At 32.1% G+C, this 14,533-nt stretch overlaps 1 protein-coding gene across 5 annotated transcripts; it reads right to left on the bottom strand.

The window, feature by feature from the left end:
• Window positions 1-257: 257 nt before the first annotated feature.
• Window positions 258-14,200, bottom strand: Ttd14 (TRPL translocation defect 14). 5 transcript variants are annotated; one of them, XM_035882715.2, is made up of 10 exons: window positions 13,407-14,200; window positions 10,173-10,240; window positions 9,019-9,056; window positions 8,077-8,114; window positions 3,847-3,942; window positions 2,423-2,551; window positions 1,843-2,316; window positions 1,441-1,648; window positions 1,191-1,372; window positions 258-1,035 (listed from the first exon to the last, which is right to left on the bottom strand). In XM_035882715.2, the coding sequence occupies exons 1-10, from the start codon at window positions 13,444-13,446 to the stop codon at window positions 686-688; spliced, it is 1,623 nt and encodes a 540-aa protein (XP_035738608.2). In that variant the 5' UTR covers window positions 13,447-14,200; the 3' UTR covers window positions 258-685. The 5 variants fall into 5 exon arrangements, with proteins under 5 accessions (XP_035738608.2, XP_035738610.2, XP_035738612.2 ...); XM_035882717.2 differs by lacking the exon at window positions 3,847-3,942 and having other exon boundaries at window positions 260-1,035; window positions 13,407-14,193; XM_085660634.1 differs by lacking the exon at window positions 3,847-3,942 and having other exon boundaries at window positions 261-1,020; window positions 13,407-14,186.
• Between the last annotated feature and the right edge of the window lie 333 nt (window positions 14,201-14,533).

Here is a 14,533-nt window from a genome sequence, read left to right as displayed (position 1 = left end):
GGTAATTGTTGATTTTTATTTTATTTTATATAATTTATTTTGGTTTTTTTTTTTTTTTTTTTATTTTTATTTTTATTTTCTTCGTAAGTTTTAGACATTTAATGGGAAAGATGTTAATTACTATGGAGAAAATGACAATAGATTTTATTGAGAAAATTTGTTGATTGTACGTTCTATTTCAAAAAATCATACAATCACGTGCTCCTTTTGTTTTTTTATACCGCAAAAATTTTATATATATATATATATATATATATATATATATATATATATATATTATCAGAATCATTCATAGTAATTTCCTTAATTAAAAATCAAGACAATACTTTTGGTAGTAAAATACATAGTAAATAAGGAAGTGAAACATTATTCAAGTGTAAAAATAGTTGGTATTTCATTGGACATCACTTGTTGATGGATCAACGAAGAACACAAGTCACGATTGAATCCTTAAGTGCATTCTATTAATGGAAGATATCCAAATGTGTAACACGTAGGATCGATTAAAAAATAATCTTTTTATGTAAATTCTTTTTTATATAATGTGTAATTTTGCCAGTGCCGATAAAATATATGACATCTTTTTCTTCTGGAAATTATTCAACTTTTTCTCTCTCTGTTTTTACACTCACTCATTCTCATTCTCTTTCTCTCTCTCTCTCTTTCTTTCTCTGTATTGTCACTGCTATGCTTTAACGCTACCGTGAAAGCCATTCTTATTATGTTCTTCGACTTGCTTTTCTTGTGGCAAATCATTTAATTTTTTCATTGGACTATTACATAGACGCATTTGACTCTCTTGATTGCTCTTTACATTATTTAAATCGGAATATTTACTATCTCCATTTTCCACACCGTTAATACCATTTGGTTCTACATTGATAACATTATTTACATCGCGTTCTATACCACCGATCCTAAAATCAACTCCATTAACTTGTTTCCTAGTCGTAGAAGAATCTTTCACATCTGAAAGATTAAGACGTTTATTCTCCAGCAGTCCAGAATCTGGCGGCAATCCTGCAAGAGCGTAATCTGTACAATTTAAAATTGGCAGGTGAAAGAAATTCTCACTTTCCTATGACGTAAGGAAACAGAGGATTACATTCTCGAAGATTTTTTTATTTATACATTATACGTGCCGATTCAATAGTTACCTATTTTTTTTTTTTTTTTATATCAATACATACCATGCAAATTGTGGCAATATTTATTCGTGCTATTCCATTCTTCTCGCAAACTAAGATTGAACATGCTATAATCGGGATTCCCGGTAACTTCTTTCTCAATAATAAGGAACTGTGGTAGGATATTTTTCAAATCGTCTCCCGTCAACGCCGTATAAGTTTCGAGTAACATGAGACCTCGGCATCTAAAGTTAAATTAAAGCTAAATTTTTTACATCGATGGGCTCAAAAATAAATTTGTCAGGAAACTTACCTTGGATGTGCCGGTTCTTTATATATATCCAGCTGAAAATACTGATTATTGATAAGGAAACAACGTCGTCTTTTGAAGATAGTGAAGTGGGAATCATCGCGTTGCGCTAACATATTTAGATAGTCTCTGTGTGTTAATTGGGTTTTTACCTCGATAACTTGACCACACATTTTTGGTCGTCTGATGGTATGAATGTAAGACCAGTGACCTTGAAAGAAGAAATAACATCGAAACGAAAGGATTCGTTTCTTTCATCTTTTATTTTTATTTTCCATTTATTTATTATCTTTTTTTTTTTATCGTCCCTTATTCTTTTTGCTTCATTCATTCGTCTATTTATTTATTTATTTATTTATTTATTTATTTATTTATTTAATTTGAACAGACGTTAAAAAAAATTACCTTTTTGACCACGTTTTCGCAGACGAGCCTGCATTTTTGGATTATTACTTTGGAGGTAGTTATGTACGACATCGAAGTCCTGGAATGGCGGGAATTCGTTGTCCAACGGTAGAGGACCTTTTACGAGGAACTTGACCTTACAACTGCTAGAACGTAATCGATCACCCGTATCGATACCTAGCTTCTGACAAACGCATTCGATCATACGACAGAGTTTCATTTCGAAATCTTGCGAATTGTCAATCACGTCAAAGTAAGGATGCCCGACCCAAGCCGCCGCAGCTTTGTAATCTAATTCTCTTGCAAGTTCGACGCCTTCCGAACGACAAGCATGATCCTCGGTGGAATAAAAATCTTCTGCGCCATTCGCTGCGGATACCATATGTATGATCTGATTATATCGATTATCTCTCAACTCCACGTTGTTCCAACCATTAGAAGCCATCATCAATTCCCATTTATCCTTCGAGATAACTATTGGATGTAATTTTATATTTAGAAAAAAATAAAAAAAAATAAAAACTCGATCGATGTCTTATTACGAAAAAGTAAATATATCGTTTTATAAGCGTAAACTTACATGCCGATGCATCCATGGCACCACGATCACAGATTATAAGGCAATTTCTCGAACAGCTTTCGCCTAATTGAAAAAAAGTATTTTCAATCTGTATCATCGTACGTAAGAGATTCTCTTGAAATTTGAATCCTGTAACAAAAGTCGTAAGAGAAACGTCAATGAAAAAGAACGAATTAAAAAGTACGGGTGTGTATGTATGTGTGTCTATACGTGATCGTCTACAAGAGTTCAACAGTTTAGAGAATTTTGTACGAATATCGATTGCACGAAGACGTCGAAGACGAAGAGAATCAAATTGTATTCCTTCAAGATGATCTATAAATTAAATGAATCAAGAAATAAGATGTGATATACGCATGACTACTAATGTGTGATGGTAGTAATTGTGCCAAATGCAAGAAGCATCATACTGGTAAAAGCATCTGTTCTACCCACTGCAGCTGGCTACAAAATATACTTTTTATTGCCATCCGATTATTTCTTTCATATGGTATATGAACGTACGAATGATGATTATGTCTTATACATTCATAGTTATCATTTTTCCATGGATAATTTTTTTCACGATAGATAATGCCATAAACTGTTTTAAGAAAGATTAATAATAAACTTGATGGAACATAAAAATTTCCTCCTAATTTCATATTTCTGCGTGTTTATTTTCAAATTGTAATTGACGTAACGTTAAACACTATCAGTGTTTTCGTTTGTTGAAACATAAGATCCTAGAGAGAAGAGATTTAAGAAAAGAAGGATGAAAGATGAAGCTGTAGGTACATATACTTGTATATGTACCTACATATACATATACTTTTCTGCTTTTACGTAAATTACGTTTGAGTCGATATCGTTCGATCATTCACAGGATCAAGACAGCCTTCTCTAGCAGCGAAGATGAGGTAGAGCCGTTCTAGCAAAAGATCGAACTTCTAACGTGTTCTCTTTCCTAATATATATATACACGTATATTTTCGATCGGTCCGAGTCGCCTGATAAGCGCGGATATATCTAAAGAAAACAGAAAAAAAAATAGAACTAATTTATATATTGTTATCTCTTCTGGATATTGTTTCTTTTATTCTCTTTCTCTCTCTCTCTCTCTCTCTCTCTCTCTCTCTCTCTCTCTCTCTCTTTCCTCTCTCGTAATATAATTTAAAAGATGACAGATATGTAAGACGATCTTGCAGAGTCGAAGCTTATCACGATACTCATGATAAAGCCAACATCGAGGATTTCCTTTTTCTCCGTTTATCTAACATTATACAAAACAACGCATATTCTTTTTCCGGCGACTCGGTTACCTTTCGAGTATTCTCTTTTTTCTTTTTTTTTTTTTTTCTTTTTTATTTTTATTTTTATTTTTATTTTTATTTTTTATAACGAGAGATAATCTCGTCGTCGTCGTCGTCGTATCGAGAACTCACCCTTACTCGAATCGACTTCCAAAATCTCTGGCCACTTTGCGTTATCTTCCAATTTCTTTTTGTTTGGTACTTCAGACGAGCACGATTTACATCGTTCTGCTAAAACCGTATTAGATATTACGAGAATAAATTATTTGTAATTCTCAGTTCTCTAATAAACCGGAACGTTCTAATCGACACTAATTACATAACTACGAGATACACATTCGCAACGTCGTGAAAGATGCATTAACACGTTTCGAACATGTACGTTCAAAAGAAAACGATCGTTATACCATACATAAATCGACGGATAATTAATGATGTATAGATGGATAACAGGTGTGCCACGACCTTAAGATTGCTAATTTATTATTTTTTCTTTTCCTTTTTTATGTATATTAAATAAATTTTTCTGACTCGATCGTTACAACCCTTTTACGATATCTAATGATTTACAAAGACATAAATCTGATTAAAGTACGAAGAAGATATTTTTTTATCTTTCGTTGTGCGTAATCAATCTCTTTCCAAGTAAATCATAACCATTTATATCTTTTTATGTAGTTAATATTTTTCAAGAAGAAAAGCTATAAAACAAAACAAAAAATAGATAAACGAAGAGAAAAGAAAAAGAGAACATTATTCTTGAAAAGAACATTTCCTTCTTCGCTTTGAAAACTATTTTATTGTTGATGTTACGCAGGCGGTAAACATGGTTGCGCACAAGTTCGAAAGAAGTTTCTTGGATTTATAAGGGCGAAAGTACGGGGTTGAGATAACACAAGGAGGGAGGCAGTAGGGTATCGATTTGCTCCAAACAGCAGCCGCGTATCACACTTTCGCTCTTTGACCTTCACCTTGCTACGAAAACAATCTCCCTTTTTTCTCTATTACCCCTTTTAAATGAGAGATAGTCATGTGGACTTAAATATTTCTTCTTCTTCATCTTCTTCCTCATTTTCAGAAAAAAGTTTTAACAGCATCATAGTACGTATATTTATATATATATATATATAAACCACGAAAACTGTTTGTCGCGATAAAGATACGTTATCGGCGTGGCACCGTAAATTAAATCGTAAAAGTTATTCAAAGTTTATAAAAGAAAAAAAAAGGAAGAGAGAAGAAGAAAAAACTCAACAATGATTTGTATGTTTATTTTACTTCTAAATGGCATGTACCAGCACACGTTCGGCACGTAAAATCTCTGGCAAGAAGAATTGTTCGCTTTTTAACCAACCTCCTCTCCCACTCCACCCATGTCTTTTTTTAAATCGAAAATTAATTTCACTGTAGCGCGAAGCCACAGAAAGATCGTGAATTGGTTTATTGCCAAAGAATGAACGAGCTAGTTAGCCCGTTGCAAGTGATGAGACGATAATATAATATGATGAGACCAAAGACAGATTTATTTATATCTTAAATTGGCCACTTATACGAGATTGAAACGATCGTCAACCCATAAGATTCGATCTTATCGATTAAGAAATCATTGGAGTCCAATATCCAGTCAAAGAGACTCCAAAGGTTTCGTTTGTGTTATGTAGTACATACGTACGTACTTTGCGATCAATAAATATTCATCAATAATAAAGCAATAAATACTCATCCTAAATAAAGATTATTTTTAGACATATTTACGAACCGTGTTTACCACTTGAACATTTTCGAAGCTCATTGATGTCTAACCAATAAATATATAATATAAATAAAGATTTGGTTACAATGTTAATTAAAGAGACCGAGTTTATCGTTAAGACACGGATATTATTGTTAATCCTTGAAAAGAAAAGAAAATAAGATTTCCGAAGCCAAAGGGATGGTATGGGTATATCTCTTTTTCGGAAGCCGGATTAATGTATTTCATGCAATTCAAGGACAAGAAATTAGAAACTAATGCGCATGTTTCTTGCCCTTATATAACAAAGTCGATAATATTGGAAAGGAACAAGATATCCAATGAAAGAGAAAACGTCACACTATGTTTCTTTCTACGCTCATAGATCATAATCACTCAGAAAACTTACGTAGGTAAGCTCGTATAGCTTTCGATAACGTAACTTAATGGATTCTTATCTATCGATTACGATATATCGTCGTTATTTTCTTTTCCGTTTTATTATCAAATCGTGAAATCTTGGTACGATTAAGATCGACGAAAAAAGTGATCTATAGAAACAATTCTTAATTAATATTCTTTATATATAGATCCTTTTGTCATAATATTATATATTTCTTTCAACGAACATGCTCGATTAATAATTTCCAAGTAATATTTCAAACGTTCGATAATATTAACATACCAATTAACTTCTTTAGCAAACTGTTTCAATGAAATATTTATAGTTTGAAACGATTTGCATAGAGTCGCTACATTCTCGTTCTATCTGTTAATATAAATCTAAAGGCAATATCCTAATGATCTCAATGGAATGGAAATGAGATAGCAAAAAACAAGTGGAAAATTTGTCTGACCTTGATCGATAAAGTAATCTCTGATATGAGAATGTAATAGCTTAAAGAAAAAAAAGGGAAGTGGTGTAAAAAAAGAAGAAATAAATAAATGAATAAATAAAGACAAAAAAAAAAAAGAGATTAAATTTACTAGATGAACAATGATCGGACGTTCGAGAAATCGCACGTCGCATGATTTTCAAGTCGAATCGAGCAAGAATTTTGGCAGGTCGCCGTATTTTCTTTTACGCAATAACCAGATGGTGTGCGTTCGTGTCGACATAGTTTTCTTCTCGTTTGAAACACCCCCAAGAAAACATGCGTCAGAACACATATACATATATGTATATACACATACTAACTTCGTTTCATAAACGTTCTATAATAATTTCTACGTGAAACAATAGTGAAACTTTTTGAAAATCGAACGCCTGATAACTCTCTTCTCATCCCTTTGGGAACATTATTTACATAAATAATTTCAATGAAAAAATCTATTACGTGAAATCTAACGTGCAACAGGTAATACTTCGATATTATCTTTTCGTTTTCTAGCTTTACTAAATTTTCTTTTTTTTACACGACACAAAGCTCTCTCTCTCTCTCTTTATCATTATATCAGAGAGAAAGAGAGGAGAGAGAGAGAGAGAGAGAGAGAGAGAGAGAGAGAGAGAATCTTTTATAGACTACTATGTGGAAATTTTCAATGATAAAAAACGAAAACATATCAAACGTGTCATTGATCTGCCTAGAAATAGCATCGATGGCCTCTTTGCCCCGATCAACTGACTATATCTATGTCTTAGAGCCGTTTGAAAAATCTATAGGTAGTACAGTATATCGAACGAATTACTTTCTTCGATTTAATTTAAATAATAATAATAATAATAAAAAAAATTATTATTAAACGAGTCGAATAAATTCACGTCGCAGGTTCTAAGAACGATCTCGAGAAAATTTCTTGGCAATGTTACTAAACGAAACGCATTTGTATTTTGCTAAAGAAGTATCTCTAAATGAAAGATGATCGTTGCTCGTGATTTTAATAAATTTTCATCGTGATCCTTGTGAATTGTTCGACTTAATTCAAGGCTAAAATAACAAAGAAAAAGAAAGGAAAAAAGAAAAAAAATCCTCCAAGAAACGGAAGAAATCCTCGAATAAAAATCTGTTGACTATTGAAGGCTAGAAATGCAAAAAAGGTAATAATTTAGTGAACGAAGGACGATAGGATATAGGAGAAATGGAAATCACGAGAGGTAGTCGTGCGTAAAGTCGTCGATCGATAACAAAATAGAGGTTTTACTATCTCGTGTTTCGATTCCGCGATCTGTACACGTTTTGCAGTATCAGCATCAGCATCAGCATCAGCATCAGCATCAGCATCAGCATCAGCATCAGCATCAGCATCAGCATCAGCACCAGCATCGACGAGAAGGTAGACTGTAATTCTTGGATCAACATAAACAATATAGAGTACAACGTCCTACCAACTCTGCTGTCCGTGAAAATAATCATCGACATTTTAATTAAATCTTTTCCAAGGATTAAAATAATGTCTATAACAAATATCGTATCGGATCGTGATCTGCTGATTCAAAAATGACGCCTCGCTTCAGTGGGGACTAATTAAGCGTCGATTAAAAACGATGCATATATATATATATATATATATATATATATATATATAGAGCAGATATATATATATCGCTATTCGTACAACGATAAGTATATGTAAAGCATCTTTTTCTTTTTTTTTCCGAGAAGACAAAAAGAAATACAAGCAGAACTCACCTTCTTCAGCGTTCAGGTCTGAAAACTTGACGCCGCCACTGAAATGGAAAAGAGCAGAGGGAAGATGAGACCTCTTGTAAAATACATCTATGAATGTGAATATATTGTGTGCATGTGGTTAAAAGGAAAAAAAAAAAAAAAAAAAAAAAAAAAAGAAAAAAAGAAAAAAAAAAGAAAAAAAAAAAAGTATTTTGGAATTCGGCATAAAACGAATCACAATTCGTTCGTCTACATTATCAGCGAAATTCGAGACGACGTCATTTCATGATATTATGTTGCTATTACTATATATTATTATTATTATTAATATTATTGTTATTATTAATAATATTATATCTATATATCGGTGGAACGTTCTACCACGTATTTCTTTTTCTCTTCTCTTTTACTCGTTTTAACACAAACAGCGTCTCGACTTTCGACGAAATTGAAATTTAGATATTTGATAAATCGATCTTCCAATAAAAATTTATACGTCACGAATTTTCATTGAAATATACCAATAATCCAATAAAAATTCGAGACGAGTGTTGTGGGTCTCTTGATAAATCTAAACGTATTTAAACGAGATTGTATAAATCGCGACGTGATTACATGAAAATATTCTAATTTCATTTGTACGAGACGAAAAATCGAGGATCCTTATGAGGAAATTAATCATCAAAATTTAGATAAATATGTAACTACACGTGTTTTGTTTTAAAAAATTACATTGTCATAACTGCAACGAATCTTTTCGCTAATGTGCCGAATTCCTTTTTTGTTGCTTTTTTTCTATATATATTATATATATATATATATACATATATATATATATATAAAGGAGGTATCCTCAGAATTTGGTCATCCTCCACTTATCGTCATCGTCATCTTCTCAATATATACACGATTTTCTCTTTCTCTCGATTCCGTTTGTAAATTTGGTATCGTGTAATTGCATACCTGAGCAGCACAGTCGCTGTCTCGGGAACACGGAACACCTGAAAAAGAAGACAACCACCGCTCTATCGAATCCACAACGAAGGGTAACTCAAACCCCAAAACCATTTACTCCTTTCATTTTCTTTTTTTTCTTTGTCTCTGTTTTTCCCCTCCCTCTACACTCCCACTCCACCAGCCAAATACTTCCCCTTTTTTAATCAATATAAAAGATGACGTAGAAAGGAAATAAAGATCGGTTTTTTTCTTCTCCCTCCCCCTCTCTTTCTCTCTCATCTATCTATTCTCTTTTTTTTATATATATTTATTTTTTAAATAAAATAGAAAATTGGAAACAAGCTTCGAGAGGAAGGACACATTGTTTGGAAACAATATGCCCTGGTTTTATCCGCTGATCGTTTAAAATCAACCTGAACGAGAAACCCCGTAGCGATAAATGGCCAAGAACGACGCGTCAAGGCCAAGAAAATTGTAAAGAGGGAAAAAAAGCTCCCCTCGTTGTCTGGCTCAAGTCTCTAGCAGCTTCAAAGAAGAACGTCCAAAGTGTATATGCATTATATATAGGATTGGTACGAGCAAAGCGAAATATCAGAACGCTCCCTTTTTTTATTTTTTCTTATCTCTTGTCTCGGATAAGATGAGATCACGACGAGACGAGTCTATCATTTTTCGACGCGCTTCTTTATTATTACTATTATTATTATTATTATTATTATTATTATTATTATTATTATTATTATTATTATTATTATTATTATTATTATTATTGTTGTTGTTGTTGTTGTTGTTGTTGCTGTTATTATTATTATTATTATTATTATTATTATTATTATTATTATTATTATTATTTAGTGATTGGATTGCTTTTGAAATTTTTCTTGTTAATTAAACATCGTAAGTTACTTTCGTCTTCGTTCGTACCATTCAATCTTTCCTTTCTTTTTATCGAACCGTGTTTTTCAGGGGTAAAATTACAATTTGAGTAATTAGGATTGAGTCGATGCACGAAACAGAGAGATCATTACGAGGAAGAACTTCATTATGGATGTCATCCGATTACCACGGCGACGTACATATGGTTCTGTCTTTTTCTTTTCTTTTCTTTTTTTATCTCCTTCAAAACCCAAACTAAAAAAAAATGTATATTGAATGCCTACCTTCCATCCCATATTTTCGAAGAACGTACAAAGCCGTGTCTGTCCTGTCGTCTTTCCGCCGCACGGTCCTGTAAAAATAAAAATGTTAATCGATTAGTATATATAACGAACGATACTTTCAATCGAGAATGAAATCATCGAATCGCGTTATAAAAGCAATGACGAAGAACCTTGATTTTCACCACGTGGCTATTGAACTCGTTTGGCATAAATAGAAACGACGTAAGACGAAGAACACATCGTGGCCAAATGCAATTAAATGCGAGCACATTCATTATAAGCGATATCGATAGAAAACTTCCTTACGTGTTACAACGACACGTTTGAATATTTGATTATATTTTTGTCGATCGATTCAATATATAAAAAATTTCATGGAAAATGATGAATAATAGATATAAAGCACACAATGTTATATGGATTATGATAATATGTTTGCAATGCGCTTTTAGAATCGCTCGAAATCCAACAAACTATTAACTACTAGTGTCCCCGAGCATTGGTCATCGTTTGTTTAAAAATTCCAGAAGGGCATCTTTTCTATTCTGTTACCTTCGTATAATAATGTACCTAACACTTGATGAAATGAAAAATTTTCCATTGTATTTTACGAGCCTGCTCTATAAATATGATCCTCTCTCTCTCTCTTTTTCCGTTGTCATTGTTACTATTCGCAAGCTACAATAGATCGATATGTAACACAATAGCTTAAGACAATAATTACCATTCTTCGTGCTATGTTTATATTTACATATACAAAAAAAAGGAAACGCTTATGAAATATTAAACGCAAAATGTTGTTTTAAGTATGATTATTTGTTATTTAAAAATGATAATATTATCAATGGTATATTTTCTCAAAGGTCATATGCATTTACACTTCAACAATATAATAGTCTAAGGACAAATGTATAATGTTCATTGAGTTGAAATCTTAATGTTATTGAAAGGTGACGCAAGTTCGTGAGAAGTGGTTCTTCTCGTCAAATTACAATCTAAACTTTTATTCATTCGTAACTGGTTTGAATTGTCGTAAACTAGTATTATTACTACTATGCACGTGAACTAATCTATCGTTAACATGATTTGAAATTGTTCGTCGCATTTATTTTTCTTTTTTCTTTTTTTTTCTTTTTCTTTTTTAAACTCGACGTACATAGAATAATTCTTTTAAAAGGAATGACGACGATGTTCTGAATGCCTGTATAAATCCTTCGCGTAACTTTTAAGTTAGCTATAAATATATATAAACCTGAACAAAGTCATGATCCTGTCAAAAAATTTATTACCTATTTATGTCTTTTAAATGTTTGATGGTAAATCATATTTAATGCAACTACATCATGATATCGTACTATCTCGTGAGCATAATAAACAAAAAAAAAAAAAAAAAAAAAAAAAAAAAAAAAAAAAAAATCGAAGGAATTAAATAATCAAAGTGATTTGCGTGAGGGATAAGACGATCACGTCATTTAATGTTCAGTCACGGTAAGTATCTACCTCTGCATAATCGATTATTCGCTAAAGTAAACTAGTTTCGTGATTGTTTCGTGTTCCATCGATATGATTACAAATATATTTACACATTTCAATACGTGCAAAATACAACAAACGTTTAATACAAATTTCTTTTTTTTTTTAATTTCCAATCAAAGTTTAGATATCACATTCTCAATTTAAAGCCATTCTAAAGATTCCTAATGAAATTTTCTACTTCGAAATCTTATCTAATTACAATGTCATGCGTGAGTATTATCATAATTGAAGATGCACGTCACGCGTCCTTGTACGTGCTATAGAGTATAGTTTATTAAATTATGAAATCCGCTTGTCTTTCTGTTAAGCCGATTTTTCTCTTTTTTGCGTTGCTAAACTTTATTCCAAAAAGAAAAAAATCTATTAATAGGCATCAAAGTGAACCGAAAAAAATGATTATTAACCCTCATAGTACCTTATAAGTTTTCCAAAAATATCTTTAAAAAATATACGATTTTGGAGATATCTATTAGAATTAATAATATTTCTTTGATATAGATATTGTCATGGATTTTCTTTTTTCTAATTTTATTTCATTCTGAAATGTGTGCAGTTTAACGTGAAAGTAAGAATAAACAAACAAATTATTTTCCTCAAATAAAATGAAATGTTACAAGTAAAGGATTAAAAGTGAAAGAGAAAAGATGGTTTTTCATTTAACTACTGACAGATTATCCCTTTCATCTTTCTTGGATCGACTTTTTTACGAGTATGTTGTCGACGAAAAAATATTTCTTTCTTTCTTTCTTTCTTTCTTTCTCTCTCTCTCTTTCTCTCTCCTCTTCTCTTTCAAACGTCCTTTTTTCCCTCATCCTTGTTTATTCTTCTGTTGAAAAAGACTTTCGAATAATTTAAAAGCACGCGGGATTTTATGATGGAAGTACCATTGTCGTATTACGCGGCATCGTTGTTGCTGTCATCTTTCTACCTGTATCGTTCGCTACAAATTCGATCGATATTCTCTCCTCTCTTTCTCTATAGAAAGAGGAACCTAGTCTGACAGAATGAATAACGTACAATAAATGTTGCATCGAACAACGGTAAAAGGAAAATAAAAAAATAAAAAAAGAAAAAAAAAAAAAAGAAAGAAAGAGAAAATACATCGACGACAAAGTTTATTCGTTGTGTATTCGCCGCTGCGTACTAAAAACGGACCAATTAAAAATGCGTTCACGTACGAGAGGATGGCGGAAAAAGGAAGATAAGCCCGTTTGATTATTTGTAATCGTGTTTTGGAAAGGGGAAAAAAAATTAAAAAAAAAAAAAAAGAAAAAAAAAGTACAAATAAAAATTGTAATGATAATAGTTTTCACGTGAAAAGAATATAACTAAGGTAGAAGAAAAAAGAGAACTATTATGCAAGAGCGGATATAACATCGGTCGTAGGTGAAAAGACGAGCACGTGGTCCCTCGAGAACGCGAGAGAGAGAGAGAGAGAGAGAGAGAGAGAGAGAGAGAGAGAGAGAGAGAGAGAGAGAGAGAGAGAGAAAGATAGAAAGAGAGAATATTATCCGCTTTAAGATTTTCATTGGAGATCTATCTATTTAATAACGATGACTTTTAAAGAAAAGATCTTAGAACTCTTTCGTTTTATTGAAAACATTTAACGAGATGTAGAAAAATGTAAGTTAAGATCGGTAAAGAGACAAATGGTTGATAAAAGAAAGGACGATAGGACTATAATGTAAAGCTATTTACCTCCTGTGAGCACCACCTTGTACAGCCTCTTCTGTTCCATATCGAAAGGAAAAAAAAATTCTTATTCGAATTATTCTCCTTGCAAGTACCTCGAGCCACGCGAGCTGTTGTAGCACTTCCTATGTCCGATATCGGTTTCGCGACGTCCAGCACGTGAATGGCGTCTCCGTCGTTCCACGACTTGCAATAAATACTACATTAACACTTCGTTGTACATTTCGAGATGTACTGCGTTTGGATACACTGAACGCATGAGAGTGAATTTTTCGAGAGACGGAGATGTTAAAGGTATGACGAACGATGCCGTTGTCCTTCAACAGAGTTGAAAGAACGAACACTCGGCTGGAAATGAAGTAAGTCACGAAACACTAACCATCCCACTCCGAAAGACTCGTGCATCTCTGACTTGGCCGACTCGAGCCGAGTAAGTACGAATTTGGTCGAGCTCGTTATATATGCGCAAGATCGATGCGCACGAGCAACGTCGAAATATACAAAGATATTACGTCGTTATTGCGTTCTTTTCTTTTCCTCCCGATTTTATTCACACATTTTCGCATGCGTTGATACAAATTAATTTATTTTTTTATTGTTATTTTCTCGTTAAATTCATTGAATCAATACACGAACGTTGTACGACAAGCATAATTTTATTTACGAAGTATAGTTGCATAACTGCAATAATGAACGTAGACACTTATACGTTTTCATTACTTTCAAGTGTAAAATTTTCACAATAGATTAACTTCTTTTACTGCAATTTATTTGCAGATAATCATTATTTATATACGCAGATTGTTAATGAAAGAATTCTTATTATTAAATTATTTAAATAACTATTTAACTCATTTACTATTTCATTATTTAACCTCTAATAAAAAAAAAAAAAAAAAAAAAAAAAAATGAATACAACAAATCTGCAGATTTTTAATTACAATTTTTTATACTTTTCTCCTATAGTATCTGATCTTAATTTTTAAAATATACAATTCTATGTTCAAGTATTTTTGAAATATTTTATAACTTAGTATATAAGAGAATATCATTTGTTTGGAATAACATTATTAACTTTTAAAATAGAGTTTGGAACAAGTATTAATCATCGATGTAAATATTTTATAAATTTT

This window comes from Vespa mandarinia, chromosome 12 (genome assembly GCF_050613455.1).
Source record: "Vespa mandarinia isolate Hongniang chromosome 12, ASM5061345v1, whole genome shotgun sequence".
Taxonomy (NCBI): Eukaryota; Metazoa; Arthropoda; class Insecta; order Hymenoptera; family Vespidae; genus Vespa; species Vespa mandarinia.
This window is presented reverse-complemented; position numbering and strand designations above follow the sequence as displayed.